This window comes from Pieris rapae, chromosome 19 (assembly GCF_905147795.1).
Source record: "Pieris rapae chromosome 19, ilPieRapa1.1, whole genome shotgun sequence".
Lineage (NCBI taxonomy): Eukaryota > Metazoa > Arthropoda > Insecta > Lepidoptera > Pieridae > Pieris > Pieris rapae.
The window spans coordinates 5,849,431-5,868,373 of record NC_059527.1 but is presented as its reverse complement, the minus strand read 5'-3'; the positions used below and the strand labels follow the sequence as shown (position 1 = coordinate 5,868,373).

At 31.1% G+C, this 18,943-nt stretch overlaps 1 protein-coding gene across 1 annotated transcript in view; it reads right to left on the bottom strand.

Annotated features, from left to right (window-relative positions):
- The window catches only part of LOC110998535 (filamentous growth regulator 23), a 54,157-nt gene that overhangs the window by 7,869 nt on the left and 27,345 nt on the right, over window positions 1-18,943 (bottom strand). Inside the window, exon 3 of the mRNA XM_045632343.1 lies at window positions 5,114-5,464. Within this exon, the coding sequence (XP_045488299.1) occupies window positions 5,114-5,442 (329 nt within the window). The 5' untranslated portion in view covers window positions 5,443-5,464. The remainder of the gene's footprint in view (window positions 1-5,113; window positions 5,465-18,943) is intronic.

The following is an 18,943-nucleotide window of genomic DNA, read 5'->3' as shown; positions in this document are numbered from 1 at the left end:
CTGTTATACAATTGTAATTTTAATTTAATTTTTTAAAAAAATCCCATTAAAATACTAGTTCAAATAAAGAAATATTTTTTAATTACGTACAAGTACATTCTTTTTACTATCAAATATATAGTATACGACAAAACTAAGTAAGACTAAGAGACTGAGGTGTAACAGCTTGGGTGGTATGAAACTAAAAAGTTTCTTACTTGGAATGTTATAAGTGCAATAATAAAATTTTTCGTTAACTCGCAAACTAATGTCTTTCTAAGTAAATATAGGTTAGGTTTTTTTTAATCTTCGAGGGCACATATCGTGGTTATTACCCTGCAGCAGACGGGGTTGTTGGGTTTAAGAGGGACCTGGACTGATCCCTAAAAATCACTCTAAACGCTTTAATGAGTCCTACAATAATCCAAGTTTTACACTTAATCACTCTTTGAATAATATATAAGACAGTGTGAAAGACTTATTTTGTTGTTGAGTTCATAAAGTTACAACTTTTTAAAGTCAAGTTGTCTAATCATATTTATAACTTATAGGATACGCATAGTGTTCATGGACTATGCGTACAGTTCATTGAGTAACTTTTGACATTATGAATGGGAAATATCACGTTGTTGTAACATTGTCATCACATTATAGTAACTAGGCTATGTCGTAGGTACCATGTTGCGTTTTAGGCAAGGCTCATAAATTACTATTTAAACTTCGTTACCTTATACAAGAACATATATATAAAAAAGCAAGTTACCAAAGTTATGAGGCAACGGGCAAATACAGTTTTAATCAAAAAACTCAGTTAAATTATTGTTTACTTAAACAAAATTACTCAAATTCTAAAATACAAGTTTCCTTTCTGATCTGAACTCTGAATAAGTAGTGTCAGGACTATGCCAAAGAAAATAATGGACTCTGGAATCGGAATTTATCGGAAGAAGGTATTGAAAATTGAACGTAAATTACTACAGTTCGAGTGAATATGTAATAAAAATGACACGATATGGCTTCAAAGAAATTTCTAAATTTGTACAAAACAGAAGCCGAAATTGGCTGATATAGGAAAATAAAACAATAAAAGATCATTACGAATAATCAACTAAAACTGCAATGTTTCAAACATATGAATAATATGCTTCAATTGTAAACTGGAGGTCGAGATATTCTGAGGATCAATGCGGTACATTTGATTTCCTTTGCTGCACGTGCGATGAATGATGCATTTGAACAAATCATGTGAAATGCGTCTGAGGTATAGGAGTGCGATTGGACTTAGACATAATAACACATAGATGTTTTCGTATTTTTTTAAATTAGTTACCACATTTTCATTCCAAAAGGTAATAAAACTACTTTCATCACGTGTCATTATGACTTAAGAATAAAATAGCTAAACAAACTTCGATTTGGAGCAATCGAAAATGATGGGTAAAATTGTATGTATTAGTAGACTATTCTCAACAAGTTCTAAAGTTCTCTGTAGACTGAAATCAAGAAGTATTCATGGACCGTAATACATACTAATCTTTATAGCTTTTTCCCGTGGCATTTGTCTGTGCTAGCTGTCTAGTAAATAGGTCGTTAAGCGTAAATAGTAAACCACCTAATTTTTCGAATACAGCAGTGATCTTAATAAAAAAATATAACATGGACTTAAAATGAGACTACGTCAGTGTTGACAAGATAACGTGGAATGTCAGGCGCGGGACAAATAACAGTCGCTCAACTCATCCTCTATTGTTAAAATTTCTTTCAACAGAATCCTTTGTCTCTATATGAATATGCAACGGCTTTCTAAATATTTGTAACTGGAGTCTTTAGGGGTCCTGTAAAAATATAATCCACCAGATTTCTTTCGGATACGACGGAATTAGACGTGGTTCCTTCATCGTCGTTATACGCAAAATCCACTGTATCTTTGAATTGGATTGTACTGTACCGATATATTTGTAATTAGGGTTTTAGTAAGATATAAAATAAATAAACAGATCATGATAAGCAGCAAATTGATTTGCGATTAGCTAAATAATAATTATTGTTATTTAATGAAAAAGTTCCAAAGTTATAAAAATTCCTTTTCGAAAATATACTTATTGTTACTATTCTATTGTTAATGTCGTTTTTTTGATGAAAACGTAAAATATTTTTTTTTTGGAAAGATTTTTACAAAAAGTATAACTAACGATTGTACATAAGTACACACAGATTTTTTTTATATGACTCCTAGATAGTAGCCTATCCAGCTAGCGATCTGGCAGCTATGTGGCCGAGAAGCTAGGAAGCAGGGGAGTATTAAACCCGTTTCCTAAAAATGGACTTTATATAGTTAAAAAAGGCTACAACTATCCGGAAATAAGAAATTAAATTGAATTCATAAAATCTAAGACTATATTTTTAAGTTGGCCCTTAATTTATTTTGAAGTTGACCCTTTATTTGCTTGCCAATAATTTTATATATTTGTAGAATTGATTTTTTGTAAGTTTCTAGTTTCTTCTGCCCAGTAAAGTTATAAATTACATTTTTACAGTGTATAATGCGTAAACACCGTATTTAACGGTATGAGGTATGAGAAAAAATCGAACACGTACTTGACTAAAAGCAACACTTATTCAATGACAAACGGTAACTTTCAGCCGGATTTTGGCTAAACAAAAGCTTGTTGAACGATAATAATTAGCGTTTACTGTATTTTCTAAAGGCTAACGTTTTGTGGAAATTTTTCGTGATGTGTGTGACATCGTATTATGTTACGTTTACGAGAAATAAACTTCCTTTTTGCTACCCAATTATAACAAAGATTTATTATGTATGTGTAACTAAAGTTATTATTTCTCCTACATAAGTATGAATAAAATATGAATGTTATTAAAAATTTATTTAAAGGCGTTTCTAAGCTTCGATATGAGCAGCACAGTTGGCTCTTATGAGAAACAAATTTAACGGTTTAACATAAAGTTATTTAGTCAACATATCAAATAATCTAATATCCATGTCATAAACACTATTAATGCTAAGGTATTACTTGTATATTGAATTATGGCACTATTATTTCTAACCTTACTTCTATAAACAAATAGTACAAAAGAAAAAATGGAGTCCGCTTTCAGTTTTGAAAATCAAAAATATTGAAACAATGATGTTTTGTCTTATAAAGCGACACTAAGTTCTATAATAGATAACTCAACTCAACTCAAAATATCTTTATTCATATAAGTAAACTGTTACACTTATGAACGTCAAAAAATTAAATTTATAATAAATTTACATTTACTACCATAGACAGTTCCACTTCTTCGTAGGCCTTTATCCATCATCAAATTGTACATGTCATAATCTATTCGTATGATTATTGTTACATAGATTATATCTTCGTCACTTATTCGCAAGCTCAAGGCAATTGGACATTCCGCGCGAAGTTGTCAGTTGGAACATACATGATACGAATTTGAAATCAGCATGTTTGCGAATCTTATGAACCGTTGACATAAAATTTTAACAAAGCCAAGGCCAGCGTGTATTTTAAGTCACCTTTACGCCTTTACAAAAATTGGTAACACCTTCACGCTTTTGATAATCACCTATGAGCGTTGACGAATTTAAGCATAACGCTCGAATGTATGGAAATAGTTTTCGCCCGTTAGCGATAAAGCCGCCCATTGTCTGCCTAATTAAATCAGTTTTCCAATTGTTTCATAACTAAGATATGTTGTGTTTAATTAATATTCACATCAATCAAGGTAATAAAACGAATTATACGGTAGTTTTGTCGGTACAGATTGCGAAGGTTAAGGGAATTGATGATGATAGAGGACAAATCTTTGTTTTAAATTTATTTTATTATTCTTGGTTATTCAAGATTTCATATGGAACATGGTGTAATGGTTGCAGCTCCTTACAAACGTTGTGTAAAAAACTTGGCGATCAAAAACAGTGGCGGAGAGTTTATTGCCAGTTCTTCTCTTCCGTTCTACGCCCTTGATTTGAGAACTGGCAGTAAATGTAAATTCACAATTAATTTCATTTTTTTGACGTTCATACTTGTTTACCTATATATGTATATAGTATATATGTTTGTTTAAGGTTAAGAAATTTTAAATTTAAAACTTAGGAAAGTCCACAGCAATATACGGATTCAAATAATATCTCGTATTATTTTCGAACTGTTACTTGAGTGACGATGCGACAAAATATTTAATCGATTTGAGGTTATATTCATAAATGAGGATATTTCAATAAATTCTGTAATTCGATATTATTGATTGGCTATTTGACGACAGTTAGTAGAACAAGGACTTTTGTATTGAATATGAGTATTGCGGTTACAATCAATACAAATTTGTTTTGAACTATCTAACCTTAACATAGATATATATGGAAAGACAAGTCAAAATAATTACTATTTATTAGTAGCCTGTGGGTGAGCAGCACATGATTAGAACCAAAAGGCGACTCAATGGATTACTCCATCTATGTTAAAAGTGTTTTCCTAAATACGGTGAAATGTGATATATGAATCTGTAAGCGCGTTTGTTGCTACAAAACAAAACGTTTCCCAAATTATACACCCTGATTTACTGTCTAAATTTCTTTGACAATAGAGATAGTTCCTTTATTATTATTTATTTTTATTTATTAACACTTCGTTGCATTACATAAAAGGAAAATATTAAACATAATTTATTGAAAAGCAACTGGCGGCCTTATCGCTTTAGAGCGATTTCTTCCAGACAACCACTTTTATTAATTAAACTAAAAAATAGTAAGCAAAAAATGTTATCTATTTAAACATAAGAAACGTAATCAATCGATCAAGGGAAAAAATTATCGTAGCTCTGAGATCTAATCTAAAATAGATCAATACTGTTTAGCGTTATTTTAAAGTAATTATAGGCTATCTCACCTATTATCTATACTTGAGTGTTATCACCGCGATTATACATTATAGTAAAAAATATATTGATTCATTAACAAATGTTAATCTTGCTGTAAAAAGTACTGTAAAGTCATTGTTTTGAACAACAGCAACGTTTTTGTGCTTATCGTATTCCTTTTTTGTTGTTAAGTAATTTAATAAGTAACAAGAACATCACGCACCAAGATTAGCTGACATTTAAGCTACCTCACCTCATATATTTCCTGTGCTCGTTCACTGGAACGAAGTATTCATCATACGGGTTGGTTGTATTCATGTCCACTTCCACATCTTTTTTCTTCGCGCCGTTCTTTGGTGTCAAGTTTATTAGTTCCAAATTGACGGCTTCCAGAGTTTTCGTATCCCCATTTGCTTTGTGGCCGTTCTGTGGGAGGGTTGACGCGAAGGAGTCGTTATGGTTCGGGTCTTCGTCGTGCTGGTAGGCCCTGTTGTCGAAGCCTGCGGGGGAGGGGGGAGAAGGGGGTCGATGTTGCGGCCGTGATGGCTCCCGCGGCGAGGCGGATCTGCTGTGGTTATCCATTAGTTTCGGAGCTGACTGACATCTGGAAGAAAAAGGTTTACCTTTAATACCTGATTTAAATCACCTGACGAATGAAATGAAACGAAAAACAATGCGTATCAAAAGCTTAACTAGTTGAGGTAAATCACAATTGCAAAAAGGGGTTTTTTTAGAATGAGCAAAGTATATTTATTAAGATATTGTTATGAAGCACTTGTATTTCGTTCGTCTGTAGTAAATACTATATAGATTAATTTGAACTTCTATTTTTTGTCTAGACTTTTACTGCAATCCTAAAGTGGATTGGGTCGATCTCGAAAATATAGGTATTTCAGGGTATGCCTATAAGGAAAAATCATTATTGTAATAGTTGTATCAGTAATGGGACTTTAGGTGAAAATAACTATAAATAAATTCGTTAATAACATGTTTCCTATACGTGTCCTTACACTCAGTAGGCCACAAACGAGGCAAGCAACCTTTTACTGATTCGAGTTATGTAAATACTCAATTATCTTTCTTCAACTTTAAATCGCTCAAGATTTGTATTACACACACACATATGTATAATATTACACCGCAGTTAAAAGTTTAAATAACTAAACCTTAAATAAACTAAATTAAGTAATTTGTTATTTTTGTAAAATACATTTATTAAACATATTAGTTACTAGTCGATGCCCACGACTTCGTTTACATAGAATAAAGTTTATTTTAAGGTAAAAAAATATCTAATTGCTTTTCCATTTATGATATTATAAACTACCTTTAACTCAGCGCCATCTGTTAGAATTGTATCAAATAATAAACAAATGTTAATGTTATCGTAATTTTAGTAAGGATGCCTATTTTTTTTGAAAATGAAATATAGCCTATGTCACTCAGGAATGATGTAGCTTTCCAACAGTGAAAGAATTTTTCAAATCTGCCAAGTAGTTTCGGAGCCTATTCAATTCATACAAACAAACAAAAAATCAAACCTTTCCTCTTTATAATATTAGTATAGATTAGTGTAAATCATACACTTAGCGCTTCAGTAGGTATACAATACGTTTTTGACATATGTAAGTCACACTTAAGTCTCGTGTCTGAATCTCATGATTTTAGTCTTTTTATTGTAAGTCTTCAATAAACCCGATGTAGAACCTATTTACGAATAGTCTTGCCTGTGTGATATTTAATCCTTCATACAAAGATAATCCACTTCAGTAGGTATACAATACGTTTTTGACATATGTAAGTCACACTTAAGTCTCGTGTCCGAATCTCATGATTTTAGTCTTTTTATTGTAAGTCTTCAATAAACCCGATGTAGAACCTATTTACGAATAGTCTTGCCTGTGTGATATTTAATCCTTCATACAAAGATAATCCATAAAACCATCGACTTAAGCGGCATATTTGCGTAATGTATTGTAGAGATGCCTCAAGAGAATGGAAGAAGCATCAAAGGTTGTAAATGTCAGATTCCTCACGAGGGCCAAGGGTCAAGGATTGTTTTACTTAACCAATCAACGAACAATATATTTTTTGTTAGATTTTATTGAACACTGCAGTAAACTTTTTCTAGTCAGACTCAAACATTGCCGAAATTTTTGATCTTTGACCAAAAAACAAAATCCCTTGGTTTATATAATAAAATTAGAGAAAAACAATTTAAAAATGATTATATTTTATACCTTATCCTTGCTATATCCCTTCTTCTACTTAATGGAGAGCCTATAATAGACCTAGTGTAATAGTACCGCGCATGCGCAGACCTAGGTGTCCGCGGTGTTTTCCTATATCGCACATCCCTTACTAGATTCCCTCCACCAATCATTTTCACAGCTCACAGTTCCGAAAACACTTGTTTATGGTCGTGGCGTTGACATTTTTCTTTTTTTATGGAGGGAATTATCACAAGCCAGGGTTGACGTCTACGCGATCCGACAAAACACTCCAGTTTCAGTTGACGAAGACAACAGTTATGAAAACATTTATTGTTAGTATTGTTTACAAGACACGGTGTGTTCCACTGATTATTGAAATATTGCATATTTCATTTCTATTTCGTGATATGAATATGACATGACTTAATGGCAAAATTTAAGTTTACCTATAGTTGAAATCCAAATACGTAGAAACTTTTACTGTATGTCTCAATCTGAATCCTATTGTACATATTACTAAACAAATTAAGAATTTTATTATTTATTATTTTATTATTATATGTATAGATATAAATTCAAAACGCTCAAATAACAATTTAAATGCAAAACGTATTATGCCATGTAACCTCACTAACACATTCTCTTGAGTTAAATAATCAGAATTCAGGATGTCGATGGATCACAAAGGTTATATTTTGGCCTTAGACCAAGGAGATTATTCAATGGCGTAATGTTTTTTTCTTAAAATAACCAATAGGATATGTGGGATTGTGACCCTGCTTAAAAATATGTATCACTTTTTTTTCATGTGAAAAATCCCAGATATTAAAGAACATACGCAAAATATTCCGATTAAGAGATCGGCCTGTATACAAATAGTTTCGTGATGAACAATCAATGTGAGAAATAAACATGCAAATACCGCTATTCAATAGCATTACTAGAATAATATAGTAAATACTAATAACGTAATCATTTGCAGGAAATTCGGACACACGATTACTCTTTTGGTAATGCTAAGCGCGGGAGTGTACTTCAAATTCGAAGTTTGGAATTGGACATTTCTCATTCCGGGTTTAAATGTCTGTTTTTAATCTCCTTATCAAAATAATATGTGTTTGGTATTAGTCTACGATACTCATTTACTTAAAATTGTGGCAGTATAAATAGATATTTTTATTGACTTTTATTATTATTAAATTCTAGTATATTTGTGCCGAGAAAGGTTTTATAGTAAATAATGTACATGAAGTTTTAGAAAATCATTCGATAAGGTAAAAACTACATATTCACGTTTTTATTTAATTTAATATATTATTTTTTATAGATATACAAATCTTTGTATCATTATATGTATATCATTAAATAGAAATGAAAAAGTAATCGTATTTATTCACTGTAAAAACCAGGCTTCAACAAATCAAAATAACTACGTTATGCAGACATTCCAGTCATGTAGTCTAGATGTGAAAGGAAACCTAGCCGCATACTAGACCAACGGCATACTGCTTACCAGTTTATACAACCTTAAAGGACGGTAATTATTTTTTTATCATATTATTTATATACCGTATTGATTAGCAAAAACGTTGATCAACTAATATATGTTTTAATACTGAAGTTAAAGTTTGTTGGATTAATTTCTGAAGAAATTTCGAAAATTCTTTTACCAAAATAATGCCTCGTTATTTGTATCGTAGACTATGTAATCGAAATCGAAAGGACTTTCGTGGTAGTGGGATTTGGAACGGTCGAACGATATACCAATTCATAACCTTAAAAAAACATACGATTGAGTTCTGGAGAAAAGTTGTAGAACTTGAAAGCGCATCCAAAAAATTATATATCTATTATATAAAAACGTATGCTTCACTATGTATCTGTTCGAGATAAAACCTAGAACTGTTACATGGAATTGACTGTCTTCACCAATAACGGGAGTGATTCCTAAAGAAAGGTTTGGGTATTTTTTTCAAGTCTGGTTACGTTGCGAAGCCAGGGTTCCATTTAGAAAATGCAATTAGTTAAATTACATTATTTATATGGCTCAATGCAATCAAAGGTAAACTTTTTAATTAGAATTGCCGATTATATTGAAGAATTGAACGATACGGAATTTGCATAGTTGTTGGGAGAGATTATGAGATTATACGTTCTAGACAATAATCGCCGCTGCCCAACATAACCTTTTTGTTGTGCATTGGACCCGCACAATCCAGCGTCAAAAATATTCCATTCCCCGTTTTCTCTCGCAGCTTAAAAGGTTTCTCGACTCTTAGCTAGAGCGATGTAAATGTAAAGGGTATGAGAAAAGCTAATGAATATGGCAATTTTTTTTGGTAATTTCATAAATTAAATTTATAATATTTCTAGAGTTGTAAATAAATTATTATTGAACTCGTGTAAGGATTACGCACAGTTCTATACAGTCAAAAGTAGCTTTGTTGTGTGTTGTACTAAATTTTTGTTCATTCATTCAAATTCAGGTCTACCTATGACCACATGCAGCTCAGTATTAGAGTTACAGTATTAGCAACAATCAAATTTCAGTAATACTAAAGGCCGACTTAGCAACTATAACAAAAATGCATTACCAAGGTCATTTTCTTTTAAATAACGAAACGATTATACTTTCACCGTCATAATAAATTAAATTATTTACCGGATTCAGGCTTAATTTGGATTTGAACGTACAAACTTACTTAGATTTAAACTTGAAATTGTTGAGTATTCATCACCGCGCATCATTTTTTAAGTACAAAAGGTAGAAAAGCTCTGTCATTTGCCTATGTAATACATTCTATAAAACTTTATAAAATATTCTTATTAAACCAGTCCACATTTATATAGAAAAACCTTAGCCGGGATTCAAGTTATTTTGTGATGCGATAAGAATACTAATTCTATAGGATGGCACGATTAATATGCTAGGTTAATAATAAACTGTAGGGGTGTCAACGTAAACGAAGTTAATCGAAATCTAGTATGGCATTTATCCCTTCAATAATAAAATATAAATACTGATCATGTCCATATATTACAGAGACGTTATTTCTATACATACGTACGTCCTATTTATTTGATATATCACGTGTTTATCCTAAATTTGTAAATTAGAATCTTCAATTTATTAAAGGTTCTCTTTGACATTTTCTGATTTACCATTGAACTGGTAAACGAATAGCAATCGTATAATAAAAGATTTTCATGCAGCTGTTATTGAATTGTGCATTATTAATGAACTTAGGTTACTCGAAGTTGATGGCAATTAACAATTTCAAAAGAAAATTTATGCACAAAAGCGTCGAATGCGAGGCCGAGTATTGCAACCAATAATTGTTAGTCAATGCATGTGTGTTGATAGTTTTAAGGTCTAAATTTGCATGAACCTTGTGCTAAGTACCTTTCAAGTGACCACAATCAAACATTCAGAGCGAAGCGTGTTGCAGTATTCAATATTAGGTAATTCCGATCATGCCTGTTACTTACGTAACCGAACAAAATCTGCATACAATGTTGACTAACTAGTTTTAACATACGCTTAAGTCGAGTTAATTAAATTAACAACCTATTAGACGTACAAGAAGGAATGTGTAGCCCACATAGAATCTGAAGGTTCTACGGAAGTGTGGGAAGCACCTGAGCCCTTGAAGCTTTTTGGGTAGCGATCCTTATATCCAGCGCGTTTAAACGCCTAAAATACTTGCAGGAAATAGAAGACAACCAGACGTTCTCAAGTCAATCACACATTGCGTAGCGTGGATAGTCAAATGCTATCTAGGGGGCAGTTAAAAACACCAGGAAAGTCTCATTGTTCGTTTGTTTGATTTTTTTAATAAGGTATGTTTTCAAGCATATTTTCAATAGAAAAAGCAACGATAAAGGGTAGGGGACTGCATGTACACCTGTAGTATATCCTGTACTCTGAGATTTTAGCAAAAAATAAGAGTGAACGAGCTCAGCTACAGTGTCATAGGCATCATTTAACATGCAACTAACTTCCGTCTCCGTCCTGGATAAAAAACCGGAACTTTTGTTCATTTGATCACAAGTTGTCGTGGTAAAAAAGGTTTCTTAAAAACTTCTTATAAACCAAGCTTCTAAAACGATTAAATTATTTAAATAAATTCATATTCTCACAGTCTTTGTGTAGATTAGATAGTTTTGACCGTACAATTAGATGAATAACTAATAAACACGTCTATGTTTTTGGTCTTAATAGAATGAATCGCGTTCAATTTGTCTGCCGAAAAAATCAAATGACGTCATATGATGATGCCATCAGTAAAAGTAATTCATCAAAGGTTAAGTTGTATGAAATTCCTCCCATACTTCACGTGGGTGTGTTTGAATCATGAGCATATGCAATACAGCCTTAAATGAAAACTATTGTATTCATTTGTTAGGTGTTAAGCGCAATGTTATAATTGCTAAATTGTTATATGTGGGCTGATAGTTCTTGATTAGAAGAAAGTTTGCTTAGCAAGGAAAAGGCTTTGGGTAGAATTTAGATAGATAAATAAAAAATTACAAGCAAAACAGCGGATTAGGTTAGGTTAGGTTAGCAATGTTTTCTTTAAAACTGATCAGCCTACTGCTGAATAAATTCAGATCCTAAGTACTGTTTAATCCGTTAAAATCGCGTAGAATTTTAAAAAGAGGTTCCTGAAATACTGCTATATATATAATAATATGCTCGTTTTCGAAGAAGGAATTTGGAAAATTTTGATGATTTTAGACTAAGTAAGGGGACGACAATTTTAATGTCCCGTAAGAGGTCACTGCTCTGTACTTGATTATTTAGCAATTTATAGAATAAAGTAGCACCTTACTTAATAATTAGAGTGATATCATATTAAATTTCTTAAGTCTTGATTGTACGGTGGTATATGTGAAAATCCTTTATTAAAATTTTTCCTTTAGTCACTATAAGTTCGACTATAATCATGAATTGAAAACTATTTATACAAATTGATTAAATACAAATTAAAATTATAACACCTAAAAGACTTCCTTATTCGTCATCTAGATTATCCTTTTAATTCAAAACTGGTTTGTTAGTCACTGTAATATTTTGAATACCAAATTGTGCACCAGCTGAGCAAATTTAAACACAATATATTCGTGACTCACGTGGAATGTACCTCGCATCCGTGCTTGTAAGGGATGTCAAATATATAAACTAGGCTTTATTTGATCGTACAAGCATATTTCCAAGCTGTTTATATCGTAACCATTTTAATGAGTTGTAAAATTGTGTAAAAAATGAGTAAATATAACTTTAGAGTAACCAAAAGCTAGGCAGAAAACAATTATAGTACACATTACTAGAACGCTCACAAGTGTGTTGCCGGGCTTTTAAAGCTTGATAGGCACTTAGACTTTTCTTTAGTCGTAAGTAATTTATATTTTATTGAAAGCTTTTTGTCAATTTGATGCAAGTATATATCGATTGTCATGCTCGAGATGCGCGAAAAAGTGGCTTTAATATCGTAAAGAAAATGTATCTTTAAAACGTTGCATTTGGCAGGTAAGTGAAATAAATTGAACAGGTTTCACAATCCGCCCTCGTGGTGTCGTGACACCAGCTGACCTCGTTCTGACTTTGAGTTTAATCTGAACTGAATTACAAATAGTCAAAGGCTTTATGAATTGGCCATCAACCAGACTATTGTTGACAAGTTTTAAATGTGTACGTTAGTACTTGTGAGTCCGTGGTTCGATTCTTATATATCTTATGTAATGCATTATATAGGCTTTAGTTCTAAATGAGTAATGCTAGGCTCTTTTTTACTTGTCTTGTTTGTTATTTAACTGTTAATTTTTCGTACCTTTCTGAATTTATCGGTCTTAATAAAATGGTCGTCTACTTAGAACTGAAAACTTTGTCAGACTTTGAAATTTATTTTTAGTTTGACATTTTAAGAAGCATTTAGACAATTGCTTAGTAAGGAGGTTGGTTAAAGTGCCTATTTGAAAAACAAACTATAAGCTTTGGTTTGCTAAAAATAATTTGTAACATTCATTTATTTACACCTAACATAAATTATAACTAAGAAAAACCAATTATACTAGGGATTAAAAATATTAAACACATTTAACTAAGTAATACCTAAATCGGCTGTGTTGTGTGATGGTGTGAAAGTGAGGGTAGGTAGGTGAAGGTGTGTATTTGAGGTGTGCTCATGACTGAGGTTATTATGCGCGATGGATATTCTTAATACTCCTTTGAAGCCTATTCCGCGAGAGCTTAAACAAGTCGAGCCTAAGTAGTGGTTGTAGTAATTAATTAGAATGCTATACCAAGGTAGGAGCAAAAAATTTAAAAGCATTCTAAAGATGGAGATTTGTAATTATTGTTTTTATTTTATTGTAATCATAATTTACATTCTGTTAAAATACTGTAAATCTTCCTAAAATGCAATAAATAAAAGGTTAGTCTTGATGTCTTTTACTTTAAGTTTACCGCTCTAAATGTTATAATATGACATGAGCGCATTGTCCTATTGTCCTAATTGACACACAATTTACGTTTAGAAATACATATACTAATAAAATGAGCACAACTTGCTGTAATATGGCACGAGAGTGTTTAGAGTAAACCAGATTAATTTTGACTGATTGTTTCTATTTGACGTACTTATCGAGTTGTGATGTGCTCTAGAATTCGGTATTATAACAACAGACTAGTCCATCATTAAATAATTACTGAATAGAATGGTCGAAATTGCTTCGTGCGAAGGACAAGCACGTAAAAACATGATTGATTATCATCATCAAGCCGATGTTATTTTGGCTTTGATTCAGATTGAAATGCAAAATGGCTTCAAGGAAGATAGAAACAGCCTTCTTATCTTTACATTGGACATTATATTGGAGAAAGATTTGTTATTACTTAACAGCACATTTTGTTGTAAGACAACATTTTGTGTAATTATCATGTTTATTAATTATTAGATTTTTTGTAAATTAAATTTAATATTAACCTACCCCAACTCTGACTGCAGCGTATTAGGAAATTATGGAAAACATTCATTAAAGATAACCACAAACCAAACTACTGAAACATTAACGAATAAAGAACTAACCGAGGCGAACCTGCCAAAGGCGAAAGTAACGTCTAGAAAAAGTGGTAAATGAAATCATTTCGTATTTAATGGCCACTACTCTTTTTATTATTTTGCCTTCAAAAAGCTGATAATGCACTTGCGCGTAAGCTATTGTCGTTGGGTGTCTATGGATTCTGGTTTATAGAGTCACGGAATAGCTAGCTAAAGAAATACTAACATACAGAAATACAGCTTACGCTGGTGACGAGAGCTTCCTTGCCTTATAGAATAATAAAATTAATTGAAATTGGAATTCAATAACAGAAACTAAAACCTTATTACATATAAAAATTTCATACGGATAGACATCATCTGTGTTTAGAAATGTGTTGCCAGCTCAACAAGTGCAATTAAAACACAACATTGGCTTCCTTTGAACCATTTTTGGTGGTATAACTGTAAAGATGGTGAGTGACCATCGTCACTAAGGTAAATGACCTGTAATTGCGTGGGTTTATTGGCAATTGCTTGAACCAAATTGCAACGTTTTAAGATCTAATGCACGTGGGGTTTATGGCGTCCTAGTAATCGATTTTATGTGATTTCATTTGATATGTTTCGATAACAGGTATGTAAGTTAATGCTTGATATTATTTTTGATTTTGTTCTGAAGTTTTTTTATTATTTCTACTTAGTAAGATTAAGATTGCAAAAAATTAGGTAACTTAAATAATTAGGGAGGCAATGGCTTTATGGCTATGCGCCCAGACAACACTAGCAAATTTAATTTCGTTATATTTGTAACTTACATAAAGATAATAAAGATAATAGTATTAAAGAAAATGCGGAAACTTCGCCCATGAAAAACTCATAATTGAATGAAGGTTTTCACCCAAAATATATTCTTTCTTATTTTGTTGTTAATTTTAACCAAAATTCGGATTTCCTAGAGATTTTTTATTACCGATGCGACTGCCTGTATTACACTGTATCAATACTCGATTGTTTTGTTATTATAGTGAATAGCAGAAAAACATATTTTCCTGGAACTTTATCGCTCAACATCCACACTAGCACGAAGTAACACAGTTATTATTGTGACAAAGATTCCGTTTCATTAAGGGTTGTGGGATTTCTTTTTACCTGTCCGGTAAACCCACTCGTTTACTGGGAAGTCCGATTATTTCTGCTTATGAATAAGATCACAGGTAATCAATAATACGTATTCGGTAAATAATTGTTGTCCGGTTTAAAACAATAGACTATCGTAACAAACGCTTTAAATGGTGCATTTTTCCCACTTTATAACTGATTCATAGAATTCTGATTTTAATTAGAGAAATCCTAGACGGTGAGAAATGTTGTATAATATTTTAACTAGCTTATTTACGGGCAGAATGTTAGATTAAAATTATTTGTTTTACATGTGTAATAAAATATATATATTCTTTGTATTATTTCTTGTATTTATAACGGTTATGTATCGCATACCTACAGATTACAACATAAATTACCAGCAAATCGATATATTTAATGTGACTAAAAAATTCTTAAAAAAATATTTTAAAAAATTCAGGTAACTTTTACCAATAATGGCTTTGTTTGTTGTTTCATGTTGAATATATGTTTTGATTTACCGATCTCGATTCTGTGCTTTGTAAAACTGTTATGTTATGTTTCTGTTTATATGTGTATTCCGTTTTGGCTTTTGTGTGTAATGTAATTGTTTGGTTATTGTTTAATGTATTAGCTGTAGGAATACTTAAATAAATAAAATAAATAAATAACAATTTTATTATTTCTTCTGAACAAGAGAAATAAATAATAAAAAATACTAACACAGATATTTTTATAGGAAGTAATACCAGATCCCCAGATGAATTCTCATCTACCCTTTACGGGCCTTATCTGACGCTTTTCAGAGGACATAGGCTGAAATTATACCAACAACGCCACAGGAATGAAGAGCGTGAATATAATAAGAAAAAGGACAACATATTGGAAGGAATTTTAAAATATCACATCATAAACACTATTTAATTTGGTTTTTTAGCTATGTTCAAGGAACGGACGATAAGGATAAAAAATTATTGATTATTGATTAGTCACTATGCTTACTCTGTGGTTTTAAGAACGCGGTAAAACCTTGTTCTTAAGGCTGATTATATTGTTCACCTTTTACTTGTGTTATTTATTGCTATATTATAAGGTTGAATAGAAATAGTCATTTGCTAATAAAGGAAAACTGTATAATGATGTTTATTATTACTGTTACAAAGTCAAAAATAATCTTTTAATTATTTTAGTGAAGTCTCGGAAAGTGGTAATACATTAATTATACTTAATAAATTATAAGTAAAAGAATTTTTTAATGTTATATTTTTTGTTTTAGGAAGTCTACTACTGTTGCTAACCAGCAAATAATATAGTCGGAAAATAATAATATGTTCCTACTGCCTATATAGTATACAGCAAACAAAACACTAGACTGGCCACGGTTGTGAAGGCTTTGCGGAAGTTACATATCTTTACATTGAAATATAAAAGAGTTAGCAATGACAAATATTTTAATGACTTGGTGACATGAAACTAGTCAGAAAGAATTTAGGCGTGGCGATCACGCCTTACAGACACAATTGTATTGAAGTTGTTTTAAATATGTAATAACTTGTTGCAAGACTTCAGCTGTGCCTCAGTGACTCATAGTTAAATTTAAGAAGTTATGGGATACTTTTTAATAAACTAGAATACTTGTCAAATCAAATATACAACTTTCTTTAAAATATATATCTTTCTTTAAAGTTGTAACAACAGGAGCTACGTTTTAATTACATTATCGATTGATTCATTTGGCATTTAGTCCGACTTACTAAAATGGTTTTGAATAAATACAAAATTTGTTTTAAGGAAACATAACTTATATATATGTAAAGTTTTAGGTGTAACGTATATTGTTATAATATGTGTAATTAATTGTTGTTTACTTTAAATTGTTTTACTAATCCAGTTTGTTCAGATATTTTAAAAATTAGTTTAACGTATCTACCGCTGATCATAAGCTGATTGCTGTAAGCTAAACATTTACTTACTTTTAATTCAGGAAAGTAAATTACCCTGACACATAATCTATAAAAAGGAAAATGAATCGCAAAATATATTGCTAGGCGCAGAACTCGAAGACGGCTCGACCAATTCAAGTAATTTTTCTTTATTCCTTAAACTCGTAGGAATTTTTTTGAAAGATTTTATGTAATTTTTCTCAAATTAGTGATTTTTTTAGATTAAAAGAAAATATAGTTTTTTAGGTTTCTCTGTGGAATTTCTATAATTGTGAATATAAACAATCTATGCAATAGCATAGAAAAATGGTAATGGTTGGTAAAGGAAAAAAACCTACAATGAAGGAACGGAGTTTTCGAGGGTGAGCTAATCAATAATGACTCCCATAAAACCTATGAATATTTTAGCTATTTCTTAATTTCTAATGGATACGTGTAACTATAGAAGCATCTTCCTAAGTGCAAACTGCAAATTGTAGAGAATATTCCCATATCATTAAACAAGTATGTGAGAGTGAAACGATTATCCATTTGCATCGCCTAACTTTCATTTCAGAACCTCTAAGTTCCACGACTCGTACGGACGCATGAACTGTAGAAACGATGAAGCTTTAAGTAAGAATCGGAGTCGAGACTTAGCGCTAATTAAGAGTGGCGTTTAAAACGTATACAAAGAATAGTTCACACTAAGTATCTATTGAATCTTACCATTAGGTTGAATATATTGTTTCGTATTGAGTAAAAAGAAAACGATAGACGTATGGAAAACTCATCAACAACAACAACAACTCACTGTGTTCGAAAACGTGTACTAAGTTAATGTAAAAACATTATTATTTGAATGATTTTAATTCATACGTTGAGTTTTTACAGCGAAGTTATTTTTTAAGTTATGTGTTAAACGGATATTTTTCTGAAATTTTCGAACATAAGGAAATTCCAAGAAATGCATAAACTTATTATGAAAACATAATGCGATTTGATAAAATCAAGAAGGTTGTGTGTATTACATCATTTGAAAGAAGTGTGTATATATACATTTCAGTGTATATATATTATAATCAAAAAATAATTCTAAATACCGTGACTTTGTCGAATCGAATTTATTATCACTTTTGATCCAGAATCAATAGATGGCGTTGGCTCTACCTACAGCTGTTACAATATTTAAAACACTATTACGTGATGTTTATGTGTAAATAGCCTTGATTTCATCTTGTACTATTTACGATTATGAAGATTAGCAAATTAGTTGATGATTATACAAATTAATTAGGAATTTGTTAATTAAACAGTAATTGCTTACTGTTAAGAAATAGGCGGTTACAAAGTTCCGCAATGGCTATGTTAGTAACCTAATTACCATTGAGTTATATGTTTTCAAGTAAAGAGGCAAAAAAGGGGTATGAGGCAACAATTTGTTTTAACACATAATTATTTACAGTTATACAAATTTTTTATATATTTTTATAGTTTAGGTATTTCCCATATGAAGATTAATGTATAAAAATAAATGGTTTATGATATTTATTATATAAAAACCATTAGTTTATATGTATATAATCTGTAATATTTTTTGGTAAAATTTGACGTATATTAACTAAAAAAATATGTATGTAATAATTAAAACATAGAACGCTCAAAATGATTTAACTATTTATAAATCTAACCTGACGCGTTTTTTATATTTCAAAATAATTTATTTTAAATAGTAATCTAACTTTTGAGTAACACACGAAAATTATGGTCTCTAAAAGTTTGT